The sequence below is a fragment of the Capra hircus genome, chromosome 19 (genome assembly GCF_001704415.2).
Source record: "Capra hircus breed San Clemente chromosome 19, ASM170441v1, whole genome shotgun sequence".
NCBI classification, from domain to species: Eukaryota; Metazoa; Chordata; class Mammalia; order Artiodactyla; family Bovidae; genus Capra; species Capra hircus.
In genome coordinates this window covers 22,329,033-22,347,525 of record NC_030826.1, presented here as the reverse complement: position 1 = coordinate 22,347,525, position 18,493 = coordinate 22,329,033, and the positions used below count along the sequence as shown (strand labels likewise).

Sequence of the window (18,493 nt, the reverse complement as noted above, 5' to 3'; positions counted from 1 at the left end):
AATGAGGCCCAGGACTGAGCTTGGCTGAGGAAACAGGAGTCAGTTTCAGAGAGGATGGCTTGTCATTACAAAAACCTTCACAGCCTCTGGTTTCTCTGCCCGCAGTCCAGGCTCTGCCGCTCACCGTCTTCTGAAGCGGTCCAGGCCGGCCTCACCTGGCCTCCCTCGTTCCCTCGGGGCGCTCTCCCTCCCCGCAGAAGCAGTTCCCGCCTCAAGCGGCCGCTGAGCTCTCGGAGGAGGGGCGGCTAGCTGTTTCCAACGTCCTCGGGCGCGGAGCACCCGGACCCGCCCCCCGCGCCAGTTGCCAGGGAGCGGTTGCCATAGAGCTGAGCAGTTGTCCGCGTGCGCAGGCGGAAGTCCCGGATTGAGGCGCCGCCATTTTTCCTGCCCGGACGCGGAGCGAGAGGCTGAGAGTCGGAGACGCTATCCGCTTCCATCCGTTGCGCAGACCCTGCCGGAGCCGCTGCCGCTATGGATGATCGGGAGGATCTGGTGTACCAGGCGAAGCTGGCCGAGCAGGCTGAGCGATACGACGGTGAGTTGGGGGGGCAACGGGGGGCTGGAATTCTCGGACCCTCTGCCGCCGCCCACAGAGGCCGGGAGCGGGAGACAAAATGGCGGCATCATCGCCGAGACCGGCCCGGGGACGTGGATTCGGGAAGCAGGAAATAGCCTGTGGGCTCCCAGAGCGGTAGGAAGCTCCAGGCCCAGGAATTTGACCCCTTGGGCGTCCCCATCTGCAAACACAGGAGAGTTAGGAGGCCAAGGCCATGGGGTGGAGGAGTTGGTTGTAAAATGGCGGCTGGGGGGAGGGCGAGTCCTGGGGCGGGGGAGGGGGAGGAGATGGCGGGTGCTGTCTCCGGGCGAGCAATCCCCAGGGGAGCTTCTGGGCCGGTTTTGGGACGTGGTGAACAATTGGGTGGCGTGATGAAGGAAGAAACACCCGCCACATGGGGGAGAGTGGCAACCGGGAGCTGGAGCGCGGGCGCCTTTCAGGGAAATATGGCGGGTGGGGGCGGTGGCTTTTCCCCGGAGGCCCAATGTGGGGCGGCGGCTGTGGAGTCTCACAAAGGAGGACCCTTACGAGCCGAGGGCTTCTCCGGGCTTGTGGTGGGGGGCAGCCTTAGCCGGGGGTCGGGGGAGGAGGGAGAGAGTGGGAATCACTGCAGTTCATCCTTGGGCGGAGGCCAGCTGAGATGCTACGATCGGATTTCCTTCCCTTAGGCCGGCACACCTTGTAGTGGCGTTTTTTAGGTTTCCCGTTCAATCTCGCTTTTTTCTAGGGAGCTCTAGAGAAACGTCCCTCACGCTCCTTCTCCTCAGACTTAGCCCGGAGAGCTCGAAGTTTCTGTTAGCATTTTCCGTAAACTGTAGAACGTGGAACAGGAAACAAGGAGCCCCTGGCTCGCTCTCGGTGCCTTTCCCATGCCTGTGCCTCAGTCCACCGGTATTTAAAAATGGTGACTTTCCTGTTCATACGCAGCATTATGACAAATGGAATGACCTGGTGAAAAATAAAGTGTTTTCAAATAACGTTTAGTGGCTATTTCGGTTGACTCCCCTGGCTTAGAATGTGTGTTCTTCCTTCGTTGGGGATCTTTACCAGTCCCAAGGTACTCAGCAGCGACTTGGGTTTTTCTATTAAGAACGTAAGGGATCTCGGCAGATCCTGTTTTGTTCCCTCCAGTTTTAATAAACGGTTTTATGTACAGATTTGAACAATTTTTCTCCTTTCATTGTTCCTTTGTTTTTAAAGGTGCCATAGTCATTTTTCAGAACTTTATTGAGATGGCCCTTGTGTCTGTTCGGTCAGTCCCAAACTGCTGCTTTTTTAAATTGCCCCTCCCGACTTGGGTCCCCCTCCCCCCATTTTGGACCTGGTTACTTGAATTGACTCCACATCCGTTAAACTAGCATTATCAAAACAAAAAAATCATATATATGGTTTTTATGTTTTTAATGCTGTTGTGGGATGAGATATGGCTGGATTCAGGTGTCATTGATCTTGAATTAAGCCACTTCAAAATGCTGGCGTGGGGACTTTACTTGAATGCCTTTGGTCACGTGAATAGCCTCAGGGCTAGTCCATGTGTGTCATTCATTAGGATTCGGGAATTTGAAAATTAGGAGGAAAGAGCTCGAACTCAAAATTTAGTAAAGATCTCTAAATTTCGTTTCATAAATCCTTAAATTGCTCTTTGTATTGAACAAGATTCTTGTTAGGAGTCGTAGGGGGATATGATGGGGAAGTACAGCTCAAGGTCAGATTTGTCTTTATTTCGGTATTTAAAAGTCAAAACAGCTGTAGGTGTACTTGTAATGAAAGTTTTTTTCTTCTCCTCTTGCCCCAAACAAGTTCACCTCTTAATCTATCACTGTCCTTGGGAAGAAACTCGAAATTATATTGGAATGTTTTCTCTTCTGTAGGGATTTAGTCTCTGAGTAAAACTGCTGTGATCACCAGAAAGGTGATCTTCTTGTTTCTGCAGTACTTTATGTTTTTATTTTGCACATTATGTTGAACCTAACACTACACTTTTTTTTTTTAAGAACTTGTTTTAAAAACTGTTTGGGTAGCTTCCAAGTAAGTGACAGTTCAGTGTGAAATCATATTTTGGAATTGAGTATTGAGCGTTTTTGACCAAAGGCTTAATTGCTTATTCAACACAGGACTGTAGAGCCACATCCTTAACGTTGATTAAATGTTAGAGGTGTCCTTCAGGATCAAAAGGTGGTGTGAGGGGCAGGTGGGATATAAGATCTACCAGGTAGTGGAACTCCTTTGATTTTTGGGCACAAAATTGGAAGGGCTTCATTGGAAAGGAAGAGGAAGACAGTCATTAGGAATCAGTCTGTACCTGTGTCCATTCCTTAATTGGGTGTAATAATTCAGTTTTGTTTGTGGTAACAAAAAATGATTCCGTGGTTTTAGTTATCAAAAAATTTATCAAGTATGGGGAAGGTGAAAAATACATTTGATGATTTGGTTTGGAGGAGTTGGGTATAAATACTGGCTTTTCTTCTTGTTTCTGCAGTACTTTGTTTTTATTTTGCACATTATGTTGAACCTAACACTACACTTTTTGGAGAATTGGAATCGATTGATAGAGACTTATTTAATGGTACTGGAGGACGAACTAAGCTGCCTTCAGGAAAAGGACAGTTTGAAATCGAAGACAGAAAAAATACAGAAGTTTGGGGCTGAGACGGTCGACTTTCAAGATTAAATCTAGCCTTCTGTTACATAACAACAGTAGTGTCAGGGACAGTTTTTATATCATTCATAGCCATATTAAGCGGGTCATCTTTTAGCATTACTGAAGTCTTAACTTTGCATCATGTAAATGAACCATATGAGGGATAGTGGTGGGGGAATGAGTACTTTTTACATTTTTTGAGAATAGAGGGGTCCGCATAAGCTACATTTGGGTTGTAGGGTAGTTGCTGGCTTTGTCCTTTCCTCACTTCTCCTGTGATGATTAGCTCCACATGAGGTAGGGGTAACATTTTGATGGGTTAGGTTTGATTCAGTCTGTGACTGCAATACCAGGAGTGCATCTATTCTGAGTGCTTGAGAGCACCCCTTTTAAGACACCAGACCCCCATCTCTGACTTATTCTGAGGGGTGGGGTGCAGTTTTTCAATCAACTCCTTAATGTCCAGCTTGTTAGGGAAAAAGGGTGGCTAAATTAACTTAGTAATGAGATTAAAAGCACAGGCTAATTATCAATCCTTTGACTAAAAGTATTTTGTTGTTGCTGTTTCAACTAACTTTATTGAATATGTTTTTTCTTCCTACCTAATCATAAACAGAGTTGGATAATGCAGTTAGAAAATTCCTCCTACTTTTGGTCTTTGTATTTAAAGTAGTTGCTCTTTTGTGATACTTCTGTGCACGTACACTATATGTAGTTTTGTTTGTGTACAGTATTGTGCACGTTGGACATTATTTCAGTCTATTTTGTTTACAAAACTATGGGATAGAATGAAATTATGAATCTTTGCAGTTTGAGATGGTGATAGGGTAAATTCTTACTGTGGGCATTTCTAGGCACTCTCTTCACCTTTGTATGAAAAGGTCTCAATTTAAATTCTAGTATGAGGAAGAACACAAACTGAGCGAATTTTGGATTTTAGTACAAGCAAACCCACTGAAAGCCCATACAAACAAGCAGTCTTTTCATAGTTATTTAATAGGTTGGTCAAGGAAGTATGAAATATTTTAAAAATTTCTTGACTTTAACCTGATAAAGCAAGTGAGATTTTATCATAGTAAATTAATGTATCTAATTTTACAAATCAGTTTCAAATACTTTAAGAAGTTGATCTGAAAGCACCTATTTTTTCCTTTGAAGGTCTGTAAGGCCTATTTTGCAGAAGTTTTCAGCCTTATATATCAGTAAAGTGTGTGTATTTAAACATTAATGACAGGTATAGGATAAAGGTTAAAATTTTAAATTTTGTAATTCATGTAATACTGATGTAGGTAATGTTATTTATATTTTATGTCCACGAAAGAGAATTTTGAGATTTAGTGATTAAAAAAAAATTTTTTTTCTATATCTCATGACTAGTTGGCAAGTGTATAGCAAAGTGTCTGTCTGACCTTTAGACCAGCCAGTACTCTTATTTCTCCTGAGCCACTCACAAAAGACCTATGTGAAACTAAATCAGGTGATGCCTTGTGGGGGAAGGGAGTATTCTTTTTTTTAAGCAGTTACTTCACATAATATGTCTTGTTATCTGTGACTTGACTAATATCCATTGTAACCTTTTGTTTTCTTTCAAAAACAAGGCACAGTGAATGAAGCTACAGTGAGAGATTGTAGGTAATTTAAGTGTTGGTATTAAAAATTTTCTGGTTTATCACAGTGTCTGTACTGGGATATAGCTTAGTGCCATGCATTTCTATAAAGTACTTTTAAAAGGTGTCTGCCCCTCACCCTAGTCGTAATGGATGCAACCCTTAAATTAATGACACAGTCAGAAATCTCAGGGTAGAGAGGTTGGCAAATGATTCACAAATGTTCCAAATAGTAGCTTAGTTAGCTCTCAAACAGAATCTGTTAAGGGGTAGTGGGAAACAGAAACAAAATTCTGTATTTACTGTTTTGAAATGGTCAGTTAACAGTTTGATGCAGTTACATACTGATACATCGAAGCTGACAACTTGGTTCAAATAACTTTTACTATTTGAGCTCATGAAATATTCATGCGTGTCACATTCCTAGGAACAGTTTCAGAAGTTCATATAAGTTTACCAAGTTGTGATAACAACTGCCATAATAATAAAAGGGTCATCGTAATTTATAATCCAAATCAACATACCTTGAGAATGAAGGGATGCAAATTCATAATTGTGCTGAAATGGGTTGTCTGGAGCTGCAAACTTGACCTATGACCATCCTGTGTGCATTTGTGTATATGTGTGTGTGTATGCATGCATGTGTGCGCTCAGTTGTGTCCAACTCTTTTGGTATACTAGGGACTGTAACCCATCAGGCTTATCTGTCTATGGGATTTTCTTGGCCAGAACACTAGAATGGGTTGCTAATTCCTCCTTCAGGATTTCTTCCCTACCCAGGGATTGAACTCCGGATCTCTTGTGTCTCCTGCCTTGGCAAGTGCATTCTTTACCACTGAGCCACTTGGGAATACCATGATCATCCTACTTAAGACCATTTCTTGCTGCGCTGCTAGTTGTCTCATTGAGAAAGTTCCTGAAGCTTTGTCCATCCCTCTACCGCCAAGATCTTAGATCTGAACCTCTGTAATATTGGTTTTCTTTCCAGTGAAGTTATCATTTGGCAGAACATTTGACAAATGAAAGGCAAAGTGAAAGCTTTCTTCCTCTCAGTCCCCTTTCCCCCAAATAGGAGCTAGAAAAGTCATGGATATGGTAGTTGCTGAAAATAGAGCTTGCTGGCATACCAACTAGTCAATTTGACTGATAGTGTCAAAGCCAAGTGTGTTGGTTTTATATATGTCTACTCTGAGCTAGACTTGTGTATAAAAATACTTGCCTTAGGTGTTAGCAGCAGCGTCTGTCTTATGTTCAGAACTTTCTCCTCCAAATAACATTTTTTAAAAAATGATTTATTTGTTTGTACTAGGTCTTAGTTGTGGAAGAGGGGATCTTTAGTTACAGCATGCGAACTCCTAGCTGCAACATGTGGAATCTGGTTCCTTGGCCAGGGATCAAACCCAGGCCCTCAGCATTGGGAGCTTAGAGCCTTAGCCACTGGACTACCAGGGAAGTCGCCCAAATAACATTTTTAAAGTCTTCACCTGAGTCTTGTCATGACTGTTATGTTTAGAACACCAGATCCTGAATAGTTTAGAAAGCATGATCATTATGCTGATTTATCTTTTTTGAAATTTAATCTTGAATTTATTGTCCCTCCTCCAGTGGTCCATTACAGTAGCTGGGTAGATCGTTTATTGATTTGTGATTAGGGCAGGATTTTATCTAGCTAAAGCAGTATGAAATGTGTTTGTTAAACTGTGTAAAATTTCAAGGAGACACATTACTATGAGAATTACGACTTTCGTACTTTGGCACATGTGGTATAGTGCAGAGGCCTTGGAATCATTCTGAATTCTCCATCTGTAGAATGGAAATTAATAGTGTCTACCTTGCTTGCTGATTTACAGGGTGTTACGAACTTGTGGGGGTTTGAACCACTACAGTGTATAATTATAAGGTAGTAGTATTAATTATGATGACTTTGTATTACCCATTGTCAGAGATGATGTAAATGTTTTTGCTGCAGAACTACATACATATGTATTAGAGAATAACCTTTCTTGAGTTATACTTAGCAACTGTATTCTCATGGATTTGGTGTCTAAGTTATATTTGTATAAAGGTTTTCAAAATAAAATCCTTAATCTTAATTCTTCTGTAAAATTACATATCCAGAAGATGAAGGTTGTCCAAATTTATTCTCAAGCGCTATAAAGCTATTTGGCCATTATGAGCTGACATGTAGTTCTTTTTTGGCCCTATCATGCATGCGCGATCATTACCCAACCAAAGATGGAACCTGTGCCCCTTACCAATGGACTGCCAGGGAAGTAAGAGGGACTTCCTGGCAGTTCTTTGATATTAATTTCAGGTTAATATCCAGGAGGATATACTGATCTACCTAGCAAATACAATAACTATTGTGTATGGGTTTGGGATGAAAGGTTCCATAGTTTAAAGAAAAAATAGATCAGGGTTAAAAATATTTGTATGTTAACAATCTCAGGTTACTGACTAGGAAAAATTATTACCAGTTTCATGAGAAGTGATTCTAAAGGCTTAGTGTAAGCCTTGGGCAGTGAATGGGTTCTGATAAAAGAAAGCTATGAATTAATACTACTAAATCCTTGGTGGCTAGCTATTTGAAGATACAGTAGGACTTTGAATGGCTGTTGTGACTTCCTTTGTGTTGTAGAAATGTGTCCTGTTTAAGAGTTTGTGTGATTAATTACTTTGCCCATAATGGGTTAAATTATAAATTAGTAAACATTTTGATAGGATTACCATGAAAATTTCAAAACATATGCCCTTTGACTATGAAAATATCACGTAGGACAGTTATGATTTTGCTTCTATAAGTTTGTCAAAAGGTATTATTACAAAATTTTTTTGATGCAGAGTAGACTCCTCCCTCCCCCACCCCCCCTCAGTTAACGCTGGGAACTTCCTGGTGGTCCAGTAGTTAAGACCCTGAGCTCCCATGCTTGGGGCATTGGTTCAGTTCCTGGCCAGGGAACTAAATCCCACATGCCACAACTAAAGATCCTACGTGGTACATCTAAGACCCGGGGCAGCCAAATAAAATAAAAATACATTACTATGAAAGTTAAGATTTGTGTGAAATTTTGCAGAAGTTATGGAAAGATTTAGACGTTGAGCTCTTTTTTTCCTCCCCTCCCATGTGTACCTTTGGTCATTTACTTCCCCAGTCTTTTCTGTTTGTACCTCCTCTTCACCTCATCTTTTTGGTTCTGCTACAGATAGACATGTTATGTATGCCTGAGGGGATTATCTTCTTAAATTCTGAGAGGAGAAATCTGAGTAGAGTAAGAGGGATTTTTTCCCCCTTCATCAATATTGAGAGTAATGGGAGAGAGAACCTTTCTGCAGTCAAAATTGTAAAATCGTTGTAAAAGGATGTCTTGTTTATCTACCTACCAGAAACTAATTAGGAATGTTTAAAATTTTTTAAAGGGGAAGTTTTTTCTTACTGGACCGGTTGCATGGCTTATCAGATCTTAGTTCCCCAACCAAGGATCAAATCTAGGCCCTTGGCAGTGAAGGGGGAATTCCCAAGGCTAAAAGTTTTTTACTCTTTTTTTAAGAGAAGGTAAAAATTAATTTTAGAGTGAGAGGCTTCTCTGTTTAGGCTGGTGCGTGAATAAGAAAAATGGTACACATTCGAGTGTCAAGATTATTGTGTTTTGAAAAGCCTTAGTATTCAGAGTATGTACTAGGCACTTGGGATTCATCAGTAAACAAAATAGACAAAAAGTCCTTTCAAGGGGGTTATTTTGCTGTGAATGGATAAATGCTTTTATTTTTTTAAATATTTATTTGGCCGAGACAGGTCTTAGTTGCAGCACTCAGGATGGGATCTTTGTGTCATGCGGGACCTTTGGTCAGAGTGAGAGGACTGTAGTTGTGGCTTCAGTTGTTAAGGCATATGGGCATAGTTGCTCTGTGGCATGTGTGGAATTTTAGTTCCCCAACCGGGCATCAAACCTGTGTCCCTGCATTGCAAGGCAGATTCTTAACCACTGGACAACCGAGAAAGTCCCTATATAAATGCTTTTTAGAATTACTCTTCTGTTAGCATGTGTAATTAAGAGTTAATTTGAGTTAGTAAATAACAACGCTGGTGTTTGGTATAATTGTAAGTCATCATTATATCTGGCTCTGGTTCCTGTCCCATATCAAAGACTTTTGTAGAAAGCTACATTTTTTCTTCATTAATTAACTAGAGTCAAGTGGTATTAACAAAAGTTTTCCTCAAAAATTATTTTTGTAGACTGTGATAGTGAAATTCTATATTAATACCATCTGTGATTTATTGGCAGCTATTGCAGGTGCTTACCATTATTTCAGTCCTCAAAAACAACACTGCAGAGAAGGTACTACCCATTTTACAGATAAAGATTAAGAACTTTAGGAAAAGTGACAGCAGTAGGGGATCACTGAGATTCAGCTAGTCTTTTCATTTCCAAGCTGATATTCCACTCACTTTCATATTTATAGGTATGTAAACATTAGTTCAAGCCAGCTGCTCTATTTTGTTCTTTACATTTTAATTTGATGACTCAGAGGTTGCTTTGAACAGTCTTTTGGCTTAATTCTGTTACCTTTCATATAGGAAGAAGACAGAAGAGTATAGTATGTAGGTTTGAGTATATTTTCTAGTGGAGAGAGACGAAAGTAGCTATGAAACAAATTAATTTCAGCTGGAGATTGTGTCTGTAACTTTCGGTTTTACTCCAATCAGCTGAGCTACTGGTTCACTTAATTATATTTATTTTATATAATTTAGCATAGTGTGAGTGGTGGTTGGAAGGCTTGCAAGGTGAGGCCTCAATATACCCCAAGTGACATCAACTTTTAAGGAAGCACCAGGATTAGTGAGGGAGTGTCTGTGAATATTTTCCCTCAGATTGGTTTTGCTTTTTTTACTTTAACTGATTTTACCTATTTCCCCTTTCTAGGTCTGTTTTTTCCTCAGGATAATGGATTCAGATTTGTTGCATTTGCAGTTCTTTCAATGCAGCTCTGTCACATAGTTCTCTAGGAACTATGCAACAGAGGGACTCTGGGTATTTTGATCATTTTGGAGAAGAGGTGTATAAAATCCTGCATTTCCCCGCAAATAACATTAATGGAATTTCATCTTTTTTTTGCTAGTTGTCAAGGATAAAGAGAATCTAGACAGACTCTACCCTCATTGTTCTTTCCAGACAAGAATTGGTCTCAGTGTTTCACTGCACAGTAAAATTCAGTTGTAAGAAACTGTTTGGGTTTATTAGATTATATAGTATGATTCCTTAAGTGTAATCAGTAGAATTCCATTTATTAATTTGGAATTTTTCTTACTGTTTTATATTTTAAAGAAGTGTCTCCTTTCTCATTACCCATTGTGAGAGCCTTTGTTTCTTTCTAGCTTTGGAGTCTTAATTAGTGCTTAATTCGTCAATCCCTAGCTTTTTCATATGGCCATTGAGTATGTTCGCATGGTATTTTATTTAATCAAGGAATCAAGAAATTAAACAGTGTTGAGCATGAAAAAATACTACTGTTTATAAATTCTTGATATGAGACTAAAGCTTGGAAGCTCTAGGAACTTAATGATACAACGTTTCTCTTCATGTGTTTTTTTGGTTGATGGCTTTTCAGGTGGGTCTTTTGACCTTGGGTTTAGACCAGTTGCTAAGTCAAGTCAGTTTTTCCTCTTTCCAACAGTTAATATATACTGTTAATACGGTCTTTCTTCCTTTATCTTTTACAACTGTAAAAGATGTATTACTTTATTTCCATAAAGTAATAAAGATGCTAACTACATCATGACATACTATTGATTAAGAAAAATCTGGGTTTCAGAGATGTGTAAAAAGTTTCCTAAAACATGTATTTATAGTATATATACATAATATGCTACATTCTGTCATTGAAAAGTTATTACGTATGTTATTCAGCCATGTACCTTTTTCCCTCAACAAAACATTTTGAATATAAAAAAAGTTTTTAAAATAAAAATTGGACCATTTCAACCAGTCTAACATGAAAATTTTAAAATTTCTCATTTGTTCACCTTTGTCAGTCTACCTTTATGGAAGGAAACATTTCTAAGAGATTTTACTGTACAGCCAGGGTTGAGAACCTCTGGAAGAGATCATTTTTCAAACATGTTGCTGAATTAGAGTCACTGAGAATGCTTCTTACAGCATTTGATATATAATGGAAGTATATGTAAGCGTGTCCTCTTTTTTCCTAGTCTCCCGTGAACTTTCATAATTTAAAAAAGTTAAAAATTAAAGGCATTTGATGGGTACTTAGCTGTAATACAGACTTCAGGTATATAGTTGGATTTGACTAGATGACTTTGTAGAGCTCACTTCTCAGAGGCTTTCTCAGCCATTTGTCCAGAGTTAAATATTATAAATGATTATAATTGTATTAATATTTAATTATTAAGTATTATATTATACATATTGTATATATATACCCTGAGTTTGAGAATATGAGAAATTTCTGTGGTAATACTGCATAGTTTTTTGTCTAGTTTTAAAAAAAATTGTCAATTCTTATTTTTGAGTGGCACTGCATACCTTATGGATGGACCTCTGACTATTTTTTCCCCATAATTTAATGTAGTTTATTGATTTCTGTCACTTTCCCCTGTATCTGCCTCTGTATTTTCATACTATGTTTTGATTAGTTGATAGGATTAGGAGTTCACTTCTTCCTCTTCACAGTCATTCCTAAAGATTTCTCCTATATACCATTCTTGTACTTTTTTTTCTTTCATTGTACTTTTTAATCAGTAGGTATTTATTTAACATTTCTTAGGAATGTTCGCCCTTGTGAATGATAAAATAATTTATGACACCTAATATAAAGGAGTTTACTAGGAGTTTAGTTTTCGTCCTGGAGAAGGAAATGGCAACCCACTCCAGTACTCTTGCCTGGAAAATTCTATAGATGAAGGAGTCTGGTGGGCTACAGTCCATAGGGTTGCATAGAGTCGGACACAACTTTACTTTCACTTTTAGTTTTCTAGTTTTAATAGATGAGGTACTCATTGGGGTGGATAAGATTTGGATGGTGGGAGAGGGGGATTGCTTCAGATGTATCATCAAAGGTACGATATGGGGTGAAGCATATAAGACCTAACAATGGAAATGTCTGGGCCAGAAAGAAAAAAAAATGAAGCCAGATTATACGAGAGGCTTTACTTACTAGATTTAAGTTCTGTGTGTATTTTTTGTAATGATAGAAAGTTTAATTCAGCAAGAGTATAAAACAATGCACGTAATGCTCCAAAGTGTATATAGTAAAAATTGACAGAACTATGGGAAGAAGTTGACAAACCTATTAGTGTATTGGGAGGTTTCAGTAAACATCTCTTAGTAAATGGTAAGTCAGGCAGACAAAAACAAATGTAGAAGCTTTGAACACAATTAACAAGCTTGAATGAAAGGACATAAAATACATACCCAGCTGTAAGAAAATACCCATTATTTTCAAGCACAAATAAAACATTTATAAAAATGCATTATGCAGTCATAAAGTAGGTCTCTGCAAATTTGAAAGAGTAATCCTTATAGACCATTGAATTTTACATTAATTGGTACACAAATCACCCAGAGGTCTTCTTTAAGTAGAGATGATAGCCAGAGGGTTGTGATGGTGGATGGGATTCTGCTTTTTCATAAGCCAGCCGATGTCTGATGTTACTTGTCTGCAGACTGCACTTCCTGTATCAAGGATTATAGATGATGTTCTTCAACTGCAGCTTCTTAGTTTGAGTTTCTCAAGAAGTGGACCCTGAAACAAAAGATTTAGGAGTCAGTGATTTACTTTGTTGGTGAAGGAAACATCAGTTGGAACTTGAGGGCCAGCTGATAGCCAATAAAGATGTATTATCAGGCTAACTACCTCTGTGGGCAGTTGTTACTGAATTACCATGGAAGAACTTTGAAGACCAGTGTCAAACATGTCTCATAGCCTTCTACTGGAAAGAGAGAGAAGTCAGTGCCTGACTTCAAAGGACAGGCTGATATGCTTATTAGGGACAAATGCAGCTGGTGATTTGAAGTTGAAGCCAGTGCTCATTTCTTGATTTCTGAAAATCCTAGGGCCTGTAAAAATTATGCTAAATCTACTCTGCCTGCACTCTATAAATGGAACAAAAAAGTCTGGATGTTTAGCATGTCTATTTACGACATGCTTTATTGAATATTTTAAGCCCACTGTTGAGACCTACTGCTTAAGAAAAAGATTCCTTTCAACATAATTGCTGCTCATTGACAATGCACCTGGTCCCCCAAGAGCTCTGATGGAGATGCAGTCTGAAATTAACAGTGTTTTCATGCCTGCTGACACAACATACATTCTGCAGCCCATGGATTGAGGAGTCATTTGAAGTTTAAAGTCTTATTGTTTATGGAGATAGTGATTCCTCTGGTGGATCTGAGTGAAGTAAATTGAAAACCATTTGGAAAGGATTCTCCATTCTAGATGCCGTTAAGACTTAAGTTCTGTGTTCTTTATTTAGCTCATTACTGTGTCAAGTGCTTTGTCAACACTCCAAGTGCTTACATCTTCCTGGATTCCTTTTTGTTTTTAAATCTTACAAGAGGCAAACAAAGAAAAGGATTTTAACATGTTACTGAGTTCCTACCTATTAGGTGCCAGGGAGTTAATGATGCAATCTCGTTTTAACCCTCATAACCCAGTAAGTGGTGGCTATCTTCCAAATTGTAGGTGAGGAAACAGGTTCATAAAGGTTGAGTGACGTAGGTCAAAGTTATATGTAGCTATGACAAGAATATTGAAAATGATAACTAGAATAAAATAAGACCCCTTTGAGAGTATTCCCAGACCCCCTATTTTGTTTTCAGCATCCTGCTTGTTTCTTGGTACTTAACACAAAATGAACTTGTAGATGTCACATTTTTAATTCTGTCTGCTTTAAGCCATTTGAACTTTTGTTTAAAGAAAAATCCCAGGATTGGCTTCCAAATCTTGACCAGACTGTTCACTCAGATTACTTTTTTCTTCATACGTGTAAGATAACTGTCGATAATTTTGGTCAGTTTTAATGAAAGATAACTAGTGATTACTGTAGCTTTTTATTTCTCTAGGAACATGTCAGTGATAGAAGAAGACTCCTAAAACTACACACATTAGCTTCTTGTTGTGTTTTTAGATCTTTTCCACATTAACTATTGGAATTAAAAAGATTTTTTTTTCCTGCAACATGTAGTTTGTGATCTTAGTTTCCCAACCAGAGATCAAACCCAGCCCCTTGACAGTTAAAGCATGGAGTCCTAACCGCTGGACTGCCAGGGAGTTCCCAGTTAAGAATTTTTCAGTGGACTGAGTTACTATTTTGAGTAATGTAAAATCTTAAGTTGTGTTTTGGCACCACATAGAACTCTTTAGTGATTTGGAAGCACACATAAAAGTGCAAAAAACCTTTTAAAGTGATGTATCACAGACTTTGTGACGTAGCTGAATTATTAGTGGTAAAACTAAATTGTCAAATTCAGCAGGGATTTTAATGTTCAATTGCCAATATAAGTCACTTTTGCTTTCTGAGGATATATATTTTTTTTTTTTTTTCCTGAGAATAAATTTTGCAACCAGCTTAATCTGATGGGTTTATGAAAATATAGCTCTGTCAAAAACCATGTTCCCTAGGGATAATACTGAATTTGTTTGATGGTTAGCTGATAATACCTGTCCTTAAAATTACCCAAGTCAAATTTCTTTTCTATGCTCTATGGTACATAATTGTTGGTGCCAGTAGTATATTTGTCACTGTGACACAGGAAAAGGATAGTTTTAGAAAAAATTTAGCTCTGTCTGTATATTCCTAAATATTAATGGTCATTGCTACCAAGAAATGAATCATAGAAACTTCACAGAAGTTATGAGTCCATCAGATCATCTGAAAACAGCATAATACCTGGACATTCACATAAATAACTTCCTTTAAAAAATAGATTTATGTTTTTGGCTGTGGTGGGTCTTTGTTGCTGAATGCAAGCTTTCTTTAGTTGTGGAGAGTGGGGGCTACTCTTTTCATTGTAGTAGCTTCTTTTGTGGAGCACAGGCTCTGGGCAAACAGGCTTCAGTAGTTGTAGCACCTGGACTTAGTAGTTGTGACACACGAGCTTAGTGGGTTCTGAGCATGTTGGATTTTCCCAGGCCAGGGATTGAACCTGTGTCCCTTGCATTGCAAGATGATTCTTAACCACTGGACCACCAGGGAAACCTCTCACAAAGGTAACTCTATAGAAATACTGTCATTGGTTTCATGAGATCAGAAGTATCTGAGTAAAGACTGCTTCTTATGTAAATTGGTCATTTTCTGTGACTCTTACTTAAAGATCTGCAGTATATGGTAAATTCCTCTTAGATTTAGTACCTTGGAAATTTTTTTCCCAACACACTTGAAACTTCTTTTTATCAAATACAGTAACAATTTAACTTGGGAAATTTTAAGTTGTTGTCTCTGTTGTCATTAACCATAGGCAAAATTTGTTATCTGCATTAATTAATTGCCTGTAATTCCAATGCATATCTATGCTTTTATAAGTAATGTCTGATTTGACAGTTTTTAAAAAATCTTAGTGTGGTTTCATTGGCTTTTTCTTTAAAGCTATATTGAGTCCCTGTGGTGTGCCCTCCCCGCTTCTTCCAGCCTCTTGTACTTCAGCAGTGAGGTCATGTGAGTTGTTTTGGCCAGTGAAACGTGAGCAGAAATTTTTGTCTGTCACACTGTATAGAAGCAGTGACGAACCCTTTCCTGATTTCTTCTGTTTCTCCCCTTGCTTCTTGGACTGAAGTTCCAAGGCTGAAGTGAAGCCTGAAGTATCAAATGGTACAGCTTAAAGATGGTGGCCTCGCCCAAACATTTGAGTGAGAAGGAAACCTTTGTTGTGTCAAGGCTCTGAGACTTGGAGAATAATTTGGTTCCCAAGCACACCTGTTCTATCCTTTGGGAATACAGAATTATCAGTTGCAGTTCGTGTGAAAACATGTTGACTTTCTCTTTGTACTTTCAGTTTTGAGATATTAAATAGATTACATCCAGGCCTCTCTGCTTTCCAAAGTCTTAGGGGAGGCTGATCTGTCTCAAGATTATATGCCAGATTCTCTAAAGATGAATAAAATCATCCTTTGGCTGTTACGTTAAGTACGTACATGCTGTCATATGAAGAGCATTTTGCATTCTTGGCATGCCTCAATGTGAATGAATAATTAAAGGGTATAACACTCCCCCCTTTTGTGCAAACTGAGTCTGTGGTGGAGTTCCTTCTTTTCATTCCTTAATTTCTAAACCATATCTCTTCAGAACTAAGTTGAGATTTTAAGGGAGACATTCATCACATTAAGCTCTTTGGCCAACTAGAGCTCTTTCATCTTAGGCTTTTTAGTTCTTTCTTTGTCCTCAGTCTAGTTACTCTCTAAATACTGTTGCTGATACAAGTCTGGTTTTCTGCTTTTTCATTTGGGAACTTCTCCCTCCCCCTAACACAGACGTCAGATTTTCCTTTGCTGGTGTTCTCTTTCCCTCTTTTAGCCCAGATGACACACATTTTTTTCCTGTGTATGGTACAAGAGCCATTTATCTTCATATATCCTACCTTTCCCTGATAATCATAAGATGAGAATGTTTTAAACTGTTTAAACTGTTTGACACTGGGGGCTTCTTTGCGGTCCAGTGGTTAACACAGCAGGAATGTAGGTTTGATCCCTGGTGGGGGAACTAAGATCAAACACCATGCGGCACAGCCAAACAAAACAAAACTTTTTCTCAGCAATTTGGAAATTACTTGAAATATTTATTCTCTCCCTCTTGCTGTTCTCATTTAGTAAAGAATGGCTTTTTCTGTTGGAGATTCTCTTTATTGTTTTCTCCTTATTTCAGATTTTTATTTTGTAAAGTGTCTGTAAGATAATAGTCATTGTGTGGTAAAGTAAAAAAGCTAAATAGGGGGAAATGGTGGCATTATATTGAAAAGTACAGATCCTACACTGCTACTTTTAATTTAACAATAGATCTTTCTCTTTTGAAAAAAAGTACTCTGTGTAATAGAAATATTAATGTATCTTGGGGGCGTAAATGCCTCTGTTAGTTCAGATATATACATACAAAATACATTCTGATAGATCCCAGACTAATGATTTCAAACAGCCATGCCTGATAATTAAAAATTGGTCTAGAGAGATTTTTACTGAGGTGAATTTTTATCATTACAACAAGGTGAATTTTACAGTTTTACAATTTGCAGAGGTACTTGCTTTTTTCCCCTCTGGCTTTCCCCATGATCTGCATCACCCCTGAAATAACTTTGCATTCTTTCATTTGACATGGTGATTTGGGAAGCTTGCCTTCATGTAAGCTAGAAATAAATTTATTGTCTTTATTCTCATGTTGGGTCTATGGAGGCGTTTCTTTTCACCACTCCCCAGTTAATTGAAATTCTATTATCATCATGTCTGTCATTTGGATTACTTCTCATTGAGAAAGGGGGACTACAGAGTTTGGGACAGAGCTACTTGGTTTATCTTCATTGTATGTGTGGGCTAGTGTATGTGTGAGAGAGAAAGAAAATACACAAAATAACAAAATTTACCATATTGATTATTTTTAAATGTATAGTTCAGTGGTGGTAAATAAATACATTCATATTTTTGTGTAGCCATTACTATCCACCCCTATAATTCTTTTCATTTGTAAAGTGGAAACTATCCATTAAACAGTAACTTCACTTTCTCCCTTCAGCCTCTGGCAACTAATATTATATTTTATGACTAATTTAAGTATCTCATATAAGTGGAATTGTACAATATTTGTCTTTTTGTGACTGGTTTCTTTCACTTAGCATACTGTTCTCAATGTTCATCTCTGTTGTAGCATATTGCAGAATTTCCTTACTTTTTAATAGTCCGTTGCAAGTGTATACTATGTTTTGCTTATCTATTAATTCATTGATGGATTCGTTGATGGACACTTGGTTGCATCCATGTTTTAACTATTGTGAATAATGCTGCTATAAAAATACCCAAATATATCCCTTTAAGACCCTGCTTTCAGTTCTTTTCAGTATTTGCCATGAAGGGGGAATTGCTGGGTCATGTGGTAATTCTATTCAGAAATTTTCAAGGAGCCACCATACTTGTTTACACAGCAACTGTACCATTTTACATGTCCACTAATAGGACACGGGGTCCAATTTCTCCACATTCTTGCCAACACCTGTTTTCTGGTTTCTTAATAGTGGCCATCCTAAGGGGTGTGAAGTGGTAGGTCATCTTAGTCTTTTAAATAGATAAAAGGAAGAGCTGGATCTTTTTCCCCTGTTGACTGTTTCTGTAAAGATACCCTATACCCTAAGGTGCTCTTCATTGGAAATCAAATCTGGTTATTATTTAAAATGACACTTTTCTATCCTCTGGTACAGACTGCTTTGATGGGTTTATTTCCTGCCCCCTCCTTTTTTTTTTTCCCCACCAGCCTGTCACTTTTCCATATAAAAGACAAGTCTATAGCCTTCACATTCACATACTTTGTGCCTCTTCTGGATAATCTGTAGCAGATGAATCCATAAGGCTTCTAGAATACGGTATACCAAGTTCTCAGAATATACCCAGATGCCTTGACTTTGTATTATGAAAGAGTTTTGGTCTTCTTTAGTCATTTCATGTACAGGATTCAAGATCAGATCATATAATACTATGAGT

General features: G+C 38.4%; 1 protein-coding gene across 2 annotated transcripts in view; it reads left to right on the top strand.

The window, feature by feature from the left end:
* The window catches only part of YWHAE (tyrosine 3-monooxygenase/tryptophan 5-monooxygenase activation protein epsilon), a 34,458-nt gene continuing 16,291 nt past the window's right edge, over positions 327 to 18,493 (top strand). Inside the window, exon 1 of one of the 2 annotated variants that reach the window (XM_018064381.1) lies at positions 327 to 535. In XM_018064381.1, the coding sequence (XP_017919870.1) occupies positions 472 to 535 (64 nt within the window). In that variant the 5' untranslated portion in view covers positions 327 to 471. The remainder of the gene's footprint in view (positions 536 to 18,493) is intronic. The other variant, XM_018064382.1, reaches the window with a different exon arrangement.